Genomic DNA, 18943 nt, shown 5'->3' with positions numbered 1-18943 from the left:
TTATTAAGTAACTTGATGAAACTCCAATGTCCGTTAATTTAATCACAAAAATTTTGAACCATAATCAAATCGATTGGTACTCAAATTCAACTGATTCAATTGACGCGCATGCTGAGCAACAAAAAAAAAACAAAATAAAACAACAAAAAGATGTAATAAAAAACGACAAAAAAAAAATTCCAAAAAGCAAAATAAAATCTGCTTCCAAATAAAGAAAGATTCAATAAATTGAAGACCATTAGAAACAAAAAAAAAAAAAAACACGCCAACTACAACATGAAGCTGCGCAGAAGTAAGTAAAAGGATATATTCGTATAAAGCAAAAGTTTAGCCCTCATCTGTTTGTAATGTTGACCACGGTTGCCACACCATGTTTTCATTTGGGACCAAATTTCATTGAAAAAAGGACCAAATCTTAGAAAAGGGACCAAATTTTGTTTTATATGATTGTGAAACAAGCAATTCACAAATGTGTCGTAATCGTTGTTCAATATAAAATTTCAAGATGTTTCCATGGTTTCCTATAAAAAATTTTAATAAACTTACCGAATAGGAGACTTAATTTAAACTGCACAAACAAAAAACCTACTTTTAGGTATTATATTTTCAAATGTCTAGGATAAGTCTATGCTTTAACTAGCTATACGTTTTGAACGTAGTTTTGATGACATAGCTCTTAGTTCCAGCATAATGTTGTTAATTGGAAAGAAATAAAATTTATAGCGCAGTAAGGTTTTAGTAAGTTCTAGTAAGAAAAGGCTCAAAAAGTTGCGTTTTGGTGTAGCCGAACTATGAGCACACTCAGTAAATCATAAATTATGCTTACTTTTTCCCCTGAACGTTGAGATTAAAAATCAAACGTCTTAAAAGTTTCAACTGTGCAATAACGGAACGTGATTACATTTAAGTAGGTACTAGGAATGAGTTAACAGCGTTGTTATTGAAGTTTATGTTCTGTACCTACGAGAATAAAACACAAAAAACTTCCTTCGAAATCAAATATTTTGTATTGCTTCAAAATCTGAATATAAAAGTAAATTTTTTCAATCGCGATTCGTTATTCATTTATAAAGTTACCGCTTTCAAGAAGTATTCCTGCCTTACTTACAGTTAAAATATGTCTTATGCCAAGCTACTTAGTTTTCAAGTATTCGGCGTGCCTTACCACCACAATACTCCTGGAACACCACAATACTCCTGCACCAATTAGTTTCATTATTTTACTTAGTTTTCAATTCAAATTCATCCATCAGTGGAAAGCCCTGCCAAATTTCTTAGAGGCATACGTGCGTTTGAGACAAATTTTCTTAGCTCAATTAGTGAAGAAAAATCTATCACGAAAAGTGTTTGATAACCGAACGAAATATCTTGATACTAAAAAAATAATTTTTCTGATAAGTCCGTGTAATTTGTTTGCATTTAGATCCATGACTTTTTTAATTAATGCCTCGCCTTAAATATCTACTATGAAATGTCATTGGTCTGCTGCATTTTATTGACCGAGCAATTTTGTGGTAAGATTTCCATATACATAAATAAATTTAAAATTATATGTGGGTTAATTGAAGTGTGCCAAATGTTGTGGGCAGAGTTCTGAATTTCAACCACAGTGAAAAAGGAAGAAAAGTACCAAAATCGTGGCTACTTTCTAAAAAGGAACAAAATTGAAAAAAGGGACCAGCGGACCAAATGGGGTTGGAAGAGCCCATTTTTGGTCCAAATGGACCAAAAGTGGCAACCGTGATGTTGACGTTACAAGTTACGGTTGTTGGTAATTCGATACTTTGAATATTGAACTCTCAAAGGCTAATAGAATAATTCGTTAATGCATTTGAAGGATTTGGTGCAGGGGTGATGCGCAAAAGGCAGGATATACGCGCCTGTCGCGGCATGAGTTGGTACGTAAGTATGTACGACACACAACGGATTGTATAAATGAATGATGTTCTAAGATAAGTTTAATGGTGATTTGATAGACGGTTTTTTATTTTGTTTTGTAAAAGTAGTAAGGCATGCGGGCATAGTATATGAGTTAATTTATTATTTACATGCATATATTTACATTAGAGCGTATTACAAATAAAAGATGAGGTTTCCCTGGGTTCGAATACTTAGCAGATTTTTTTAAAGCGGCAAACTATTTTATAAGCACCCTGTAAAAAAGAAATTTTGCTATTCACGTCAGGTAGATTATAAAGAAATGCGGTTATAAGTTAAATCTTCTAATTTTGATTTTGTATCAGAATAAAAATCATAATCATATAACCAAATTACACGATAAGCAAGCTTTCATGAAAATCTCAAAGGAAAGTTATCTTTTCTGAAATACTCTTCACACCAGGTCCTAGATTCGGAAGCCTTCACGATCTAACTGACGTACATATTTAATAAGATATGTGTTTGTGCTAAATTATAAATATGATTGTCCGCACAATCTTGTCCATGAGATAATCGATTATGGCGACAGCAAGCTTAGTTGTTGCGTTTTAATTTGAGGATTGTCATGAGGTTCGTTCTACGAGTGGTTGTTGTTGTTGTAATAACGAAATAGATCTCGAGTGACTGGAGTCTATCTTATAGCATATGGGTATGTGGTATAGCAAAATGTGTCGGGAACCAGAACAGGTTTTCTTATCCGACACGTAGTTAAAATTCGGGGGAATATCACCCTAAGGGGCCGCTGTATTGCTCCTTGCAAAGAATAAATCGCTTAAATTCCTTGTGTCTCTGTAACTTTTTGAATATATTTTGATTATATCATAAATGAAGTCATTAATGTAGGGGTAGAAGTGGGAGTGGAAAATGAAGTGGAAATGATAGTGAGAGAGAAAAAAAATTTTAATTCACTATACATATATCCGTAATTTTTAGGTGTGAAAGAGAGTTAGAGTGGGAGTGGTAGAGGGAATTAGAGAGGGAGTGAAACAAAAATGTAAGTTCGGTATATCTTCGTAATTATTTGAAGGGAGTCTTCCATATTTGGGTAGGAGACAGAGGGTGGAAAATGAAGAGGAAATGATAGTGAGAGTGAAACAAAAATTTAAGTTCACTATATAAGGTAATTATTCGAAGATATTATTCAATATTTGGTGTAGTGGTTCCATATATGAGGTGGGAGAGGTAGAAAGAATGGAAGTGGGGGGTGGAGACAAGAACAGAAGTGTGAAAGAGAGTTAGAATGGGAGTGCTAGAAGGAATGACAGAGAGAGAGTGAAACAAAAATCTAATTTCGGCATATCTCCGTAATTATTTGAAGGGGATATGCCATATTTGGTATATAGATTATATATATGTGGTAATTTAGGTGGGAGATGTAGAAGGCATGGAAGTGGGAGTAGAAGGGAGTGAAACAAAAATTTCACTTTGCGATATCCCCGTTAATATTTTAAGGGGTTATGTAATATTTGGACGAAGAGGTGGGAGTTGTGAATAGAAGTGAAAGTAGTGGGGGGAGTGGCAACAGGTTTGAAAGAGAGAAGTAAACTGAGAAGGAAATGGAGGAATGGGCAGCAATAAAAAGGAGAAATGGAAGAAACGGTAACAAGGTAGTAGTATATTCGATTATGCCTCACTGATAAACTTGGACACAACTCTTATTTCTCCAAATTAGACTCAAAAAGAATTAGTTTACATATTTCCCTCATACACTAGCGAACTAAATCCCTTTTACTAGTTCAACCTTACTTCATAAGTATCAACCCAAGACATTCAACATATTCTAGGGAAAGAAACGTTACCACAAAAACAACGACAACGTAAGCACAAGATAACGAAAACCCACAAATATTCTTGTTGGAGCGAAGGCAATAAGAAGTGATAAGGATGAATAAATCTTGGGGTATTTAAGAATATGATGCGTGAATGATTTCGACGAATGTGAAAGCAAGCATATAAGGAAATCAAAGAACAGTGTCGGCTATGATAGCAATAATTAGTTTGCAGACTTATTGAATAAAAAGTACGGTGACGTTATGTACATTGAAGTGTAAATTTGCAGTTGTTACTATTGTTAGTCGTGACTAATGCTAATCTTCGCCTATTTTTTTATAGATCAATAAAACGAACCGGAGGCAATACATGTCGAGAAATCATCAAATTCGTCACACTATTTATAAATTCCGCTTTTAACAAACTTCGTAAGACATAAAAACACTTATCCGTTAGGCAATGTTAATCTATTTGAAGTTCAATTCACATAAAATTCTATTGAATCACCCTGTTCCTATATCAACATAGCGACATATAACTTGTTGATATTTATAGAATACAACAAGAGTACTAAGTATGGATACAGCCTATCTCCTCATGTCTGTTTATAGATACTTATCTATCCATTTGCTTTTGCGACGAAAATTGCTGAAATTAGTTTAGTACGAACACACTCATCGCCTATCAATGGCTTTTTATCTCATCTCTGATAACGATTATTCATACAATATTCATTCATTTTCCAATTATTCGCCACTTTTATGTGTATCTTTTTTTTGTTGCACTTTTACAGTTATACACTAATTTTATTATGTGTTTTGTCAATATAAACGTATGGATGATGAGCGGCAATGAAAATCTACAAACGACTGAGAGGTTATTAAGGGACGAAATAAGTTTTTTTATGGAAATAACATTATGGGTAGTATTTAAAATTTATTTATGTACATACAAACATAACAAGCAAACATATGTACATTTAAATATGTTTATGGTTTATTTTTACTCACAAGGATGCGTTGCGGCAAACGGATATTCCAGCGTAGGCAAACGTGACGGATGCGGTCCGCATGGATGCAATGATGGCGGGCACTGATAGCAGAACATTCCTCTTCCCGCAGCAGCAGGACCAAGCTATAAATGAAAGGAGGATAAGTGTCAAAACAATAATGAAATAATAAAAGAAGGGGTATCTATGTAATATATATGTATGTAAGTAAGTATGTATGTATAAACAAGTAAGGAAGGCTAAGTTCGGGTGTAACCGAACATTACATACTCAGCTGAGAGCTTTGGAGACAAAATAAGGGAAAATGACCATTTAGAAAAATTAACCTAGGGTAACCCTGGAATGTGTTTGTATAACATGAGTATCAAATTAAAGGTATTAATGAGGGTTTTGAACTGGAGTGACGCTTAGTTTTATATGTGCGTTTTCGAGATATCGACCAAAATGTGGACCAGGTTGACACAGAACCACGAACAGTATTCCTGCCAAGATTCCAAGGGCTTTTGATTTCGCCCTGCATAACTTGTTCATTTTCTTCTACTTAATATGGTAGGTGTCACACCCATTTTACAAAGTTTTTTCTAAAGTTATATTTTGCGTCAATAAACCAATCCAATTACCATGTTTCATCTCTTTTATCATATTTGGTATAGAATTATGACATTTTTTTTTCATTTTGCGTAATTTTCGATATCGAAAAAGTGGGCGTGGTCATAGGCGGATTTCGGCCATTGTTTATACCAAAATAAAGTGAGTTCAGATAAGTACGTGAACTAAGTTTAGTAAAGATACATCGATTTTTGCTCAAGTTATCGTGTTAACGGCAGAGCGGAAGGACGGACGATCGACTGTGTATAACAACTGGGCGTGGTTTCAACCGATTTCGCCCATTTTCACAGAAAACAGTTAACGTCATAAAATCTATGCACCTACCAAATTTCACAAGGATTGGTAAATTTTTGTTCGACTTATGGCACTAAAAGTATCCTAGACGAATTAAATGAAAAAGGGCGGAGCCACGCCCATTTTGAAATTTTCTTTTATTTTTGTATTTTGTTGGACCATATCATTACTGGAGTTGAATGTTGACATAATTTACTTATATACTGTAAAGATATTAAATTTTTTGTTAAAATTTGACTTTTAAAAAAAATGTTCTTTAAAAGTGGGCGTGTTCGTAATCCGATTTCGCTAATTTTTACTTATCACACATGTAGTAATGGAGTAACGTTCCTGCCAAACTTCATCATGATATCTTCTAGGACTGCCAAATCACAGCTTGCAATACTTTGAAATTACCTTCTTTTAAAAGTGGGCGGCGCCACGCCCATTATCCAAAATTTTACTAATTTTCTATTTTGTGTCATAAGGTCAACCCACCTACCAAGTTCCATCGCTTTAGCCGTCTTTGGTAATGAATTATCGCACTTTTTCGGTTTTTCGAAATTTTCGTTATCGAAAAAGTGGGCGTGGTTATGTTCCGATTTCGTTCATTTTAAGTAGCGATCTGAGAAGAGTGCCCAGAAACCTACGTACCAAATTTCATCAAGATACCTCAAAATTTACTCAAGTTATCGTGTTTACGGACGGACGGACGGACGGACGGATATGGCTAAATGAATTTCTTTTTCGCCCAGATCATTTTGATATATAGAAGTCTATCTCGATTAGTTTATGCCGTTACGGATTACCGTTATACGAACAAAGTTAATATACTCTGTGAGCTCTGCTCAGCTGAGTATAAAAATTTGCATAAATGATGATATGAGCCTTGAAATAAATACTTCAGGGTTCATATGTAAATTAGTACAATCGCAGTATTTCATTAGCGTATATGACAAAATAGATTATCAGTTATGTATATATAATTAAGTTCATACATACATATGCTGGTATATAGATAGAAACAATCCATTTATGTTTGTAGATCACACGAATATACATATACACAACGGTGGTGGATTTGCCAAAAAACTGGCTATGCAAGAGCCTAGGGCGCAGATTTTCTAGCATTTTTTATCCAAAAAATGCACCCACCTGTCTAGATTGCTCAAAATAACTAACCTAAAGTACAAAATTTAACAAATCTGTTAGGCTATCCAAATTTGAATAGCCTACCAACTGTTTAATGTCTAAATCCGGCACTGCATCAGTACTCACATACTCTATTGAATTGAATTTGTTTGCTTATATGCATAAAAACGTATGTACATAAATTAAAAATTTCAATCACGCATTCGATTGAGCGAATAATTTAAATTCAATTCAATTGAAGTAAATTATCAATCGTTGAAATATAAATAACGACAGGCACGCTCACACATACATACATACGTTCACATGTATGTATATTAGGGTGGGTCGATTTGTATGAACGAAAGTTAACCGATATCGCGCCATCGATTTTTCGATAGGATTTGGGCTCAGGAAAAAAAGTTCCACTACGCATACCCAAAAAAATAATTTTCGAGCCTGCGAAATTTCATTTTTTTTTACTTTTTTTCAACTTTAATTTTTAAGGTTTTTTTCATGACCTACTAAACAAATTTTCATATGTATACCCTGTCCGACCCAAAAATGTCCGCTAAAAACGTTGTCGATAAAAATAGTTTATTTATTTATTATTATTATTATTTTTTTTTTTTCAAAAAACTGTTATCGGCAACGTTTTCAGCGGACATTTAGGTCGGACAGGGTATAGATGAAAATATTACAATAAATTAAAATTTTTTTTAATAAGTCATGAAAAAAACCTGAAAAATTAAAGTCGAAAAAAAGTAAAAAAAATGAAATTTCGCAGGCTCGAAAATTATTTTTTTGGGTATGCGTAGTGGAACTTTTTTTTCCTGAGCCCAAATCCTATCGAAGCTTCGATGGCGCGTTATCGGTTAATAAATCGACCCAGTCTAATGTATATATCCCCCTGCACTTTGTGTTCTAGATCTTCATGGCACATGCGCTTTGGATCGTATCACACAAAATTCCATTGAGTCTTTGGCGCCGTCGCATTGTCAACGCTGCGTTAACATTGTCAATTGCACCTTTAATTCGATTCAATTAGAGACAATTACCATTATTGGTTCGTTATAAATGCAACTCTGTTTGCTTTATTTTTTCCCCTTCTTTTATTATCCAATGCCATTACAATTTTGTATCGCGATTGATGCTTCGCATTTCAATATTTTTATGGCATTCCATTGAAATCAATTCGCATTGGGTGTGCCACCCGAGATGTTGTTGTGAAGTGGAGAACTTGGTTAAGGAAACACACTCTTTTATCTGACTACTGCTTATACACCAAAGAGGATGAGATGAATGCCGAATAATATCGATAGATTTAAAGTTAGCAGAAGATTTACCAAGCACTGCGTTAATAGAATGGAACGCATAGAAACCAAAGTTGGCAGGCACCACAATAGAAATCCTGGCTGCTTTATCAGAAATTGGAAAAACTATCGAAACGGCACCAACATAGCCGCAATTAAGGGATACACCAGTTTCTTCTTTACTTCGTGAACTTACAAACAGTGATCATCAGCAAAAAAGAAGTTCTCGAAAAGGGCTTAAGCATAGATTGTAGACTAAGATTAGAAGAAATAAACAGGTGAGTGTAGTTACAGACCTGCAATTAGAGCGCGTTGTGGGGCTAAGAACATTCCCTGATATGCATGCTGTCGTAAGAGGTGACTAAAATACAAGGTCTAAAGGTCAGGCGGTCGCCGTGGTGTGGTGGTAGCTTGCTCCGCCTACCACATCGAAGATCCTGGTTTCACGCTCCGGGCAAAGCAGCATCAAAATTTTAGAAACAAGTTTTTTTCAATTAGAAGAAAGTTGATTTTGCAAGCACTCCGAGTGTACGTCTGCCATGAAAAGCGTCTCAGTGAACACTCATCTGCCTTGCAGTTGCCGTTCAGTGTCGGCATAAAATATACATATGCAGTCCCGCCAATTTGTAGGAAAAATTGAAAAAAAGGACGACGTAAATTGGAAGAGAAGCTCGGCCTAAAATCTCTTCGGAGGTTATCATGCCTGCCCAACTCCCAAATCCATTCCCACTCCCATTATAATACTGCGTGGCAGCCTTCTTTGACATAGAAGGAGCGTTCAATAACATCAACCTGACTCAATCATTAAGGTAATGATTGATCTGGGCATCGAATCTCAGCTGGTGGGTCTTGTGCACCAATTGCTGCTATGCAGGGCAGTACAGGCAGAACTGGCAGGGGTATCGGTGAGCAGGTTCGTCAGTAGGGGAACTCCCCAACTATCCCCTCTGCTGTGGGTCTTGGCGGTGAATCGGCTGCTAAGGGAAATGGAGGAGGAGAGGGGCTGTAAAGTTATAGCATATGCTGGCGACCTTGCCCTGGTGATAAGTGGGAAGTTTCCACAAACTCTCTGCGATATGATGCAGGTGGAATTAAGAAGGGTCGAAGCATGGGCCATTGATAACGGTCTGGGCGTGAACCCAAATAAAACGGAGCTGGTGCTCTTTACGAGGAGGTATAAGATACCACCTCTCTCAACTCCAGTGCTGGCAAACACAGTGCTTAAGTTAAGTGAGTCCGCCAACTCTCTAGGGCTCACACTTGATAAGAAATTATACTGGACATAAAACACCACGGAACGTGTCCGTAAGGCCACCGTTGCCCTCTACACATGTAAAGCGGCAATTGGACGGGAAGGGGGTTTGTCCCCTATGATAGTAAATTGGATATACACGGCCATAGTTAGGCCAAATTTGCTATATGGGGTGGCGGTATGGTGGCCCGCCCTTAATAAATCCTCGACGGTTCTTGCGCTTCAAAAGGTGCAAAGATCTGCACTACTATGCATAAGCGGAGCCATCCGCACACCGCCAACGGAGGCTATGAATGTAATACTGAACCTATTACCCATAGAAATAGTAGGCATAAAATATGCAGCATGTGCAGCTATTAGGCTGAGGAAACTGATCACATGGTCTCACTTCAACCACACTGAAATTCTCCACAGGTTCTGCATACCATAATGGACAGATTTCTGCAAACCACATGCCAACTTTAACAAGAGGTACGAGATATTAATCCCTGAGAGGGAACAGTGGGTGAGTGACCCTGATTGGTCCACTAACAGCATTCAGATCTACACAGATGGATCTAAACTGGATAACAGGGTCGGAGGGGGTGTCTATTCGGAACGATTGGAGATACAAAGATAGTTTCGCCTTCCGGATCACTGTAGCGTATTTCAGGCCGAGCTTGCGGCCATACAAGACGCTGTGGACTGCCTTAGGCAGAAGGCATCATCACTTAACGTGATGGCTGAACAGTTTACTCTGCATCTGGTATGGGTTCCGGGACATACGGGCATACCAGGTAATGAGATGGCAGATGAGCTTGCAAGAAAGGGTACCTCCCTTTCACTTTCGCCATCCTGGAAGAGGTTGGGCATGACGCTCTCCACCTGCAAGCTCAAAATAAGTGAGGCTCTACTATTGGAAGCGGGAGCCACGTGGAAGCATAATGATAGATGCAACACGGCAAAACTCACATGGTCAGAATGGAATGAGAAGAGATCGCGAGAGCTTCTCACCCTACATAAGAGGGATCTTTCTTTAGTTGTAGGTTTTCTCACTGGTCATGTTTGTAATAGACCGCATGCGGAAAGGATTGGCGCTCCATTTAGTGATTATTGTAGAAGCTGGAGCCTGAAACTGTTAGGCATCTACTCTGTGAATGTCCAGCGCTCGGTAGAAGAAGCCAACGTTTTATGAGCAAGATGTTTCTCGTAGATCTGACTGATAGAGCTGAGGTAAATGCAGGCCTAATGAGAGGGAGGGGGGAATGGGAGGATTCCCCCGGGCCAGGGGTTTCTGAGGGGGCCCGCGATTTAGAGATACTAAGACATTTTTTTTTAATTCAGGAGATTCTTTAGTTGTTCCATGTGCAATTTTTAAGCCGAATATCAAAAGCAACGAATATCTGCATTTCGTTTTAATATTATAGTGAAGTGTGAAAAATTGTTTTAAAAGTCCCTTTCCTTAAAATTTAAGAATAAATACATATTTCATTTGGCAGCTGCCTCAAAACGCTGTTTATAAAACATAATTTCTATTACTCAACTGACGCAAACATGTTTTCAATCGACATTTTTTGGGCATCTAAGATCTCATAAGCCAATATGATCCCACACTTAGACATCATCTGGAGAAAGTTAGGATTTCCCAACAGCAGCACAAACGTTTACAAGTTCAATATCTTTCCCCAGACATTCAGAACAAGTTTATAGAAATTTGTGCAAAACACGTGAGGGAAACTATATTAGATCAAGGCAAGAAAGCCAAGTATTTTGCTATTATCGTATATACTACGCCTGATGCTAGTCACGTTGAACAGACTACGTTCATTTTGCGCTACATCCATTTCAATTCGAAAGCACCAAATTTTACAATTCAAGAACGGTTTTGGTCTTTCGTGGATTGTAACCAAAAAACTGGTCAAGAAATCGCTGATTTAATTTGCCATACTCTAGGTAAACATAATAAAATCCCATTAAAAGATTGTCGTGCACAAGGGTACGATAACAGCGCCAATATGAAAGGAGCTTACAACGGAGCACAACGTAACGTTCTCGACAAAAACTCGAATGCTGATTACTCGCCTTGTGCAACCCATAGTCTGAATTTATGTGGTCTTTATGCTGCAGAATGTTGTTTGGCTGCAATTAATTTCTTCGGAGTTGCACAAAAATGTTTTGCTATTTTCAGCAGCAGTTCACAACGATGGGACATCCTAAAAAAAAAATGTACCGAGCTCTCTTCACAGTCTTTCAGACACTAGGTGGTCGGCTAGAATGGAGGCAATCAGACCATTCGCAAACCTTGTTCCAGAATTAACACAAGTACTAAACGTATTACTTCAGCTAAATTTGATTGCACAAGCATATGGAGATATTACCGGCATTCTCAAGTACATCAACAAGTTCGAATGTATCTTGCTGTCCTCAATTTGTTCAAAATACTTACTACCATTAATGAAAGACACGTCATACTACAAGCTAGAGTCGCCACCATAGATGTTGATGTCCGACACCTAGATGCCTTATTAACTGATTTGAAGTTGAGCAGGAACCAATGGGAAAAAATTTTAAACGAATGCAAAACAGTTGCTATTCAATTGAACATCTCGCCAAAGTTTCCGGACATTCGAAAGAGAAAACCCAAAATACGTTTTGAAGATAATGGAAAGGAGATGATTACGGATGATCCAGAGACTGATTTCAAAAACAATACATTCTTGGTGATCTTTGATTCGGTAATCACTGGCATTAGTGACCGATTTGCAGCTATGAGAAATTTGAACGAAAAGTTTTGCTTTTTGTGGCAATTTGAAGACATGGATGAAACTACGGTTCGGGCGAGCGCAGCAAAATTTGTCGAAAAATACAAGTCGGACGTTTCTCAAAACTTAGAATGCGAAATAATTCACTTCAAACACATTTACGAAGCAAATTTTGATAAAGGTCTGTCACCATTGGAATTGCTAAATGCCATCTGTGTTCCAAATCTGTATACAATTTTCTCCAACATTTATGTTGCTTTACGTATCTTTTGCACTATACTTGTAACTGTAGCTAGTGTAGAAGGTTCTTTCAGCGTCCTTGCAAGAATCAAAAACTTTTAAAAATCGTGTTCATCTCAAGAGCGAGTTTAGGACTTGCTACGTTTTGTGTTGAATCCGTTTTGGCAAGACAGTTAAATTTTGATATTATTATAAAAAATTTTGCTGCAAAAAAAGGAAGAAAAGCCACTCTCTGATATCCGAACCTTCTATATCGAATAATTAAAATTTATAATCTTCTTGATAAAATTTAGTAGCCTTGGATGTTGCAATTAATTAAATTAGTTGAGCTGAAAGGCTGCGGTTAATGAATAAAACTTCCTTTTGGTTTGTTTTATATTCATAAATTTTAATTTTGGTCGATATTTCGACTTCAATCTGAAGTCATCATCAGGGACATATGGACATGTATGAGTTCCTGATGATGACTTCAGATTGAAGTCGAAATATCGACCAAAATTAAAATTTATGAATATAAAACAAACCAAAAAGAAATTGTATTCATTAACCGCGGCCCTTCAGCTCAACTAATCTAATTAATTTATAATCTTCATTATATTTATCAGAAATATACTAAAACTAACTAGAAAAGTGTATTTGAAACAATATGTGGCTGTTAAAAGATAATTTTTTTTCTACGTCACAATAAAACAGTATAAATAGTAAATATTCTGTGTTAATTTTATTTTCAGCTCTTAGTCCAAAAATCGTTTAGTTGATGTGGCAAAATTTTTGTTTGATGTAATCTATCAATAATGATTAATTCAAATTAATTAAATGTATTAGTGGATTTTTTATAGGGGGCCCGTAAGTTGTTTAGTCCCGGGTCCGTATTTTCTCTCTACGGCGCTGGGTAAATACACGACGCTTAGTTAACTTCACAAACTCAACGAATTGGTTTGATTAGGAGAGTAGGAACAAATCCGTGTGGTTTCACAATGGGCCTGTAAAGGCCTAAGTGTGCCGCTCCGATGTGGATGGCAGCCACTTGAACCAAACCTAACCTATATATCTCAATCCCACTCTAACTCCCAATTTAACTCCTTCTATTTCTCCCAACTTAATTACCTCATATAAGGAATCTATATACCAATCATTGGATACACCTTCAAATAATTATAAGCAAATTAAAATTTTTGCTTCACTTACACTCATTCCCACCTCCACTTCCCCTGCAAGTCTTACTCCGACTTCCAATCGTCCTTCTTTTAAGACCTATTATTTTTTAACAATTTTTGTTGTTATATTGGCCTACTGATGTGTAAGATCGCGAGTTTCAATCGAGCTCAAGGCCTAACAATAATTATTTTATCATGATTATTGTTATGATTTGGTCAAATACATATATCGCTCGCAATCAAATTGGGAAAGAGTTCCTGAAAATATCGTCCCAGACAAACAGTTGGAGTGTTCATGTGAATCACGTATATCCCTACAAAAATAATATATTATAATTAATTATGTTGACATAAAAGCGGGTACAGGAAGGATTGGAAACACGTCCTTTCCAACCGTCCGGTAAGACTGGGTCATTCTGCTGAGCTACTAGCTTTTGGGTTGATCGGAATCAAATGCATTCCGACAGCATAAATAATAAAATTGTGTAATCATACCTCTTGGAGTAGGGCAGGATTGAGAACACGTTCCTTCCAACCTCCCAATGAGATGACTCCAAGACTCGCCCTTTGGGACCACCAGTTCCCGTGCTGATTGGAATCTCATGCATTCCGACACCCCAAATTAGAAATCCTATTATTACTAAAATGTATTTATAATTTGTAATAATCTAAGTTTTAGGCTTAAAACGCAGTAATAATAAATATTTAATAATAATAAAATTTATTTTTTCTTAATTGAAAAAATTTTAAAATAGAATAAATGAAATGAAATAGAAAAGAAAGAAAAAAAATTTTGTTTAGCAGTTCCCGAATTGGATCTACACAACGAGCTCTGGCAGTTGTCTATTCAAATTCTCGATTCAAATTCGCGACCTATTATTTTTTGATACATCGAATCTCCATACCTAACATTGGATACCTGCTTCAAATAATATGGAGATATGGCGAATTTAAATATTTCTTAGTAAGGGGCGTAATGCCCGCCCACTCTAGTATAACGGGTGACCACGAAAACCTATTTTGGGACTCAAGGGGTTAATATGCGCGATTCACAGCTTCCGCAACCCAGTTGCCAACCAATGTAAAAAATGAATGTAGTATATACATATTAAGCACGCGAGGCTCTGGCGACATCCAGTTTCTTATGAAAGGGCGTGGCGGTATGGGCTAGAACCTTAATGGTGCTTGCTACCTACGCAACCTAGCGTATATATATTCGGCAAAGGACCATCAACATCAATAACCATTACCCAAACCTTCGGGGTGTGTCTTTATCGCTACAGTAACAACAACAACGTGAAAACGTTACGTATACGTACCGGTAGCCGTGGTTTTAGGTTGTACTTATGTATCTTTGAAGTAGTATAATTAGTTGGTTTTTAATGAAACAACGTACTTATTTTCCATAAATAGCAGATACTTTTTGGATCTACTAACAAGTTCCGGTACTAATATTTATTGAAAAAGCAATCCACTTGTAATTAGAATACGTTTTTTGATAAAACTTACATCCATTAGCGATTAAGTTTTCATCACACACAGCAATGCGTTGATTGCAAATTACTTCATCAATAACAGATTTCAATAAACAATTAGTTTTAGTTGGATATTTACATTATAAAATCAGTAATAAATAACTAATGCAATCCTCTAATGAAAAGTATAATTTTGATCGTTGAATTAGCTGAATTCTGATAATTTCAATAATTGCATATATACAAATATTTGACGCACACGCACACTCGTACATACCGAAACGAAACCAAATAACGCGGATGCCATAACAGCTTAATGAATTAATAAACTTTTAATTAGCGAAATAGAACCAGATGCCACTGTACACACTAACATACATATACATACATATGTACATAAGTACATAAAATATGCCTGCACTAAACACCAAAAAACACATAGAATTATTATACGAAATGAATATAAAATTTGCTAACGTACACTGAAAGAAATGGTGCTAGGAAAATCAACAAATTGGTTCTGTTGTTCTTGACGGAGATTCGGTGAAATTGATCGAATTATGGTTAATTCGACCGAGTTCTTTGTCAAGCGCACAAATTAGTTTAGTCATTTCAACAGAAGAGAAATTGTCGCTTTTATGTTAACACAATTCTGTAAAATTGACATTCCTAATCAATTTAACTGATTTTTTTGTTAACACGACTGATCTCATTGGTCATTTTAACAGCGATCAAAAGTCAATACATGAGCAAATTTCAAAGAGAATTTTACGCTCACTGCGCTCTGTACTTTGTACTTATGTATGCTGTGTGCTATATGTTTGCACATTAGGCCGGGTCGATTTGTGAGGAGGCAAAAAAATCGCCCATTGCTCTGTGAAAATCATATTCTAGGGATCAAAATAAGAAACCTTGCCGAAGGAACCATACCTCTAAATTGAAAAATCCCACTTTGACCCATTTAGAGTGCTCCAATCGAGTCCAAATGTGTGACCGACCCCCACTAACTTTGGAGGCCCGACCCACCGATGCCAGTGGCACACCCCCTGGAACCCCCCTGGGAGTTCACCATACAAACATTTCAAAAAATCGTCGGTTTTTGCACTTTACATGAAAAAATCAGCGAAATACCTATGTTTGTTCTTTTTGAAATTTATTTTTTTCTTTAGAAATTTATTTAGTCAGAACATATGTATGTAAATTAATTTAACTTAGTAATAGAAAAGAAATTAAAAAAAAATTATTAGAAATTAGCGTTTTTACAACCCTTTTATAACCAAGGCATCACTGTGATGCATTTGCATGTCGTAAACATAGTTGTGTGGGTTTTTTATTCAACCGTTTTAAAAAATGAAGGTATCACTGTGACACAATTGCAGATCGTAAAATTGCTTGTGTTGTTTTTTTAAGCCACCACAAGACACAGCAGGTAGAATTGAAATTACCATTTCATTCTTATTACCTCGTCTCGTAGACCATATATAACGCAACAGTTTTTGTGAATGCATTAAGTCGTTGTGAAGAACTCAAAGAGTGAAGTGCTAATTTCAGATAAAAAAATATTTCAAAAAAAATAATAAGTGAAGTGACCATTCCAAATCAAAAAGTTTACAATGAATCCACCATCCTCTACACCGCAAGATGAAGCAACTACATCAACAACTATCGAAAACCCAATGAGTCATATACCCAAGCATGATGTTACCGTTTTTGGTGTGTCTACTGATTTAACTGATCTTAATTTACCAACCCATATGGATATCTTGAGATATTATTTTTACTTAAGCGAACGTGCTAAAACAGAACAATAAAAGGTTTCCCATAAATCATCCACTATTCAAGTACAAGATAAGTTGATTGGAATTTGGGAAAAATTTGGTATGGAAATAATGCTGAAAAAAAGTGTATTTAATAAATTGCTTGACAAGTATCAAGAGCAAATCAAGAGAAGAAACGATAGATAAAATTGATGAGAAGTATCATACTAGGATGGTAAACGAACCTCATCCTGTTATTTTGAGAGAACCCAATTCTGAATTGATTGGTTACGTAAGACTGGAACATCATGCTTGGGTATATGGCTCATTGGGTTTTCGATAGTTGTTGATGTAGTTGCTTCATCTTGCGGTGTAGAGGATGGTGGATTCATTGTAAACTTTTTGATTTGGAATGGTCACTTCACTTATTATTTTTTTTGAAATATTTTTTTATCTGAAATTAGCACTTCACTTTTTGAATTCTTCACAACGACTTAATGCATTCACAAAAACTGTTGCGTTATATATGGTCTACGAGACGAGGTAATAAGAATGAAATGGTAATTTCAATTCTACCTGCTGTGTCTTGTGGTGGCTTAAAAAAAACAACACAAGCAATTTTACGATCTGCAATTGTGTCACAGTGATGCCTTGGTTATAAAAGGGTTGTAAAAACGCTAATTTCTAATAATTTTTTTTTATTTCTTTTCTATTACTAAGTTAAATTAATTTACATACATATGTTCTGACTAAATAAATTTCTAAAGAGAAAAATAAACTTCAAAAAGAACAAACATAGGCATTTCGCTGATTTTTTCATGTAAAGTGCAAAAACCGACGATTTTTTTAAATGTTTGTATGGTGAACTCCCAGGGGGGTTCCAGGGGGTGTGCCACTGGCATCGGTGGGTCGGCCCTCCAAAGTTATTGGGGGTCGGTCACACATTTGGACTCGATTGGAGCACTCTAAATGGGTCAGAGTGGGATTTTTCAAAATTTGCCCCTTCCCAAAAGTTGGGCCTAAATTGGGGGACATCAGAATTCGTTTTAGAGATATGGTTCTTTCGGCAAAGTTTCTTATTTTGATCCCTAGAATACGATTTTCACAGAGCAATGATCGATTTTTAAATCGGCCCGCCCTAATGCACATATTTACGTATGTATATGGCGGCCGCCGTGGTGTGATGATAGCGTGCTCCCCTACCACACCGAAAACCCTGGGCTCACACCCCGGGCAAAGCAACATAAAAATTTTATAAATAAGGTTTTTCAATTAGAAGAAAATTTTCCTAAGGGGGACGGACGCCCCTGGGCTCTGTTCGGCCAGCACTCCGAGTGTATTTCTGCCATGAAAAGATCTCAGTGAAAACTCATCTGCCTTGCAAATGCCGCAACATAGGTGCTTTCGTACAAAGCTGTCGCAACAAATTTTTGTGTTCAGTCAAATGAACTAAAACGGTCAATTACGAATCAACGATTTGTGCGCAGTTGATTCAACATCTTGTTGCGATGGATAAAAATTGACAGAAATTTCGATTGAATTGACCCGCATTTCGGTTGATTTTACCAGTCTTTTCCTTTCAATGTAAATCACTTTTAGTATTTTCTGAAAATGAATTAAAATACGAATATAAAGTGCACACACACATACAAAGCATGTTTTGTATGAATTTGACTATGTTAGTTACGCTGTAGCCATATACCGTAACAAATACCATTGCAATTGCCATTTTACTAAATCCCCATTAATATCCGCCCTAAATAAGGCAATGAAATTTTCATTTACTAAAGAACTCAAATAGCGTTGTTGCTTAGTTAGCAGCAGCTGTGGCCAGCGTGTGAAAAAGAGTTGGCGCATGGCGGACTGCTACTGAGTTTTTGTGAGAGAGGGAAGTGACGAAAGGTGATGAAAACACCCACCAGAGATGTGTTGAAATAATTTATGATGTAAATTGCAAATATTTACACTGGGTGTTAATGTGTTTGTGCATGTATGTATGTATGTATATGTAATTACACAACTAAATATTTGAAATTAACTGACTACCCTGCAATCAAACCGACTAAACAACTATGACTATTTGTAAACAAGACCAGTATGAATGGGACATATAAAAAAAATATCCCGTACAACCGATTATTGAGATAAGAGGATTGTTTTGTATATGTCCGATCTTGACGATTTTTTCAGACAATCATCTATGTCCAATACGTAAGCTTGTGGTAAAATTTGATGTTGCTAGCTGTTAAAATGAGGCAGAAATGGGGCAGAAATGGCG

At 36.4% G+C, this 18943-nt stretch overlaps 1 protein-coding gene across 10 annotated transcripts in view; it reads right to left on the bottom strand.

The window, feature by feature from the left end:
- Positions 1–18943, bottom strand: part of Drgx (Dorsal root ganglia homeobox) — a 251495-nt gene that overhangs the window by 154101 nt on the left and 78451 nt on the right. For all 10 annotated transcript variants that reach the window (XM_067768580.1, XM_067768576.1, XM_067768578.1 and 7 more), the window contains one exon: positions 4719–4842. In XM_067768580.1, the coding sequence (XP_067624681.1) occupies positions 4719–4815 (97 nt within the window). In that variant the 5' untranslated portion in view covers positions 4816–4842. The remainder of the gene's footprint in view (positions 1–4718; positions 4843–18943) is intronic.

Source organism: Eurosta solidaginis, chromosome 2 (genome assembly GCF_040869045.1).
Source record: "Eurosta solidaginis isolate ZX-2024a chromosome 2, ASM4086904v1, whole genome shotgun sequence".
NCBI classification, from domain to species: Eukaryota; Metazoa; Arthropoda; class Insecta; order Diptera; family Tephritidae; genus Eurosta; species Eurosta solidaginis.
Note: the sequence above shows the minus strand (reverse complement) of the source record. Positions and strands in the feature narration are given on the sequence as shown.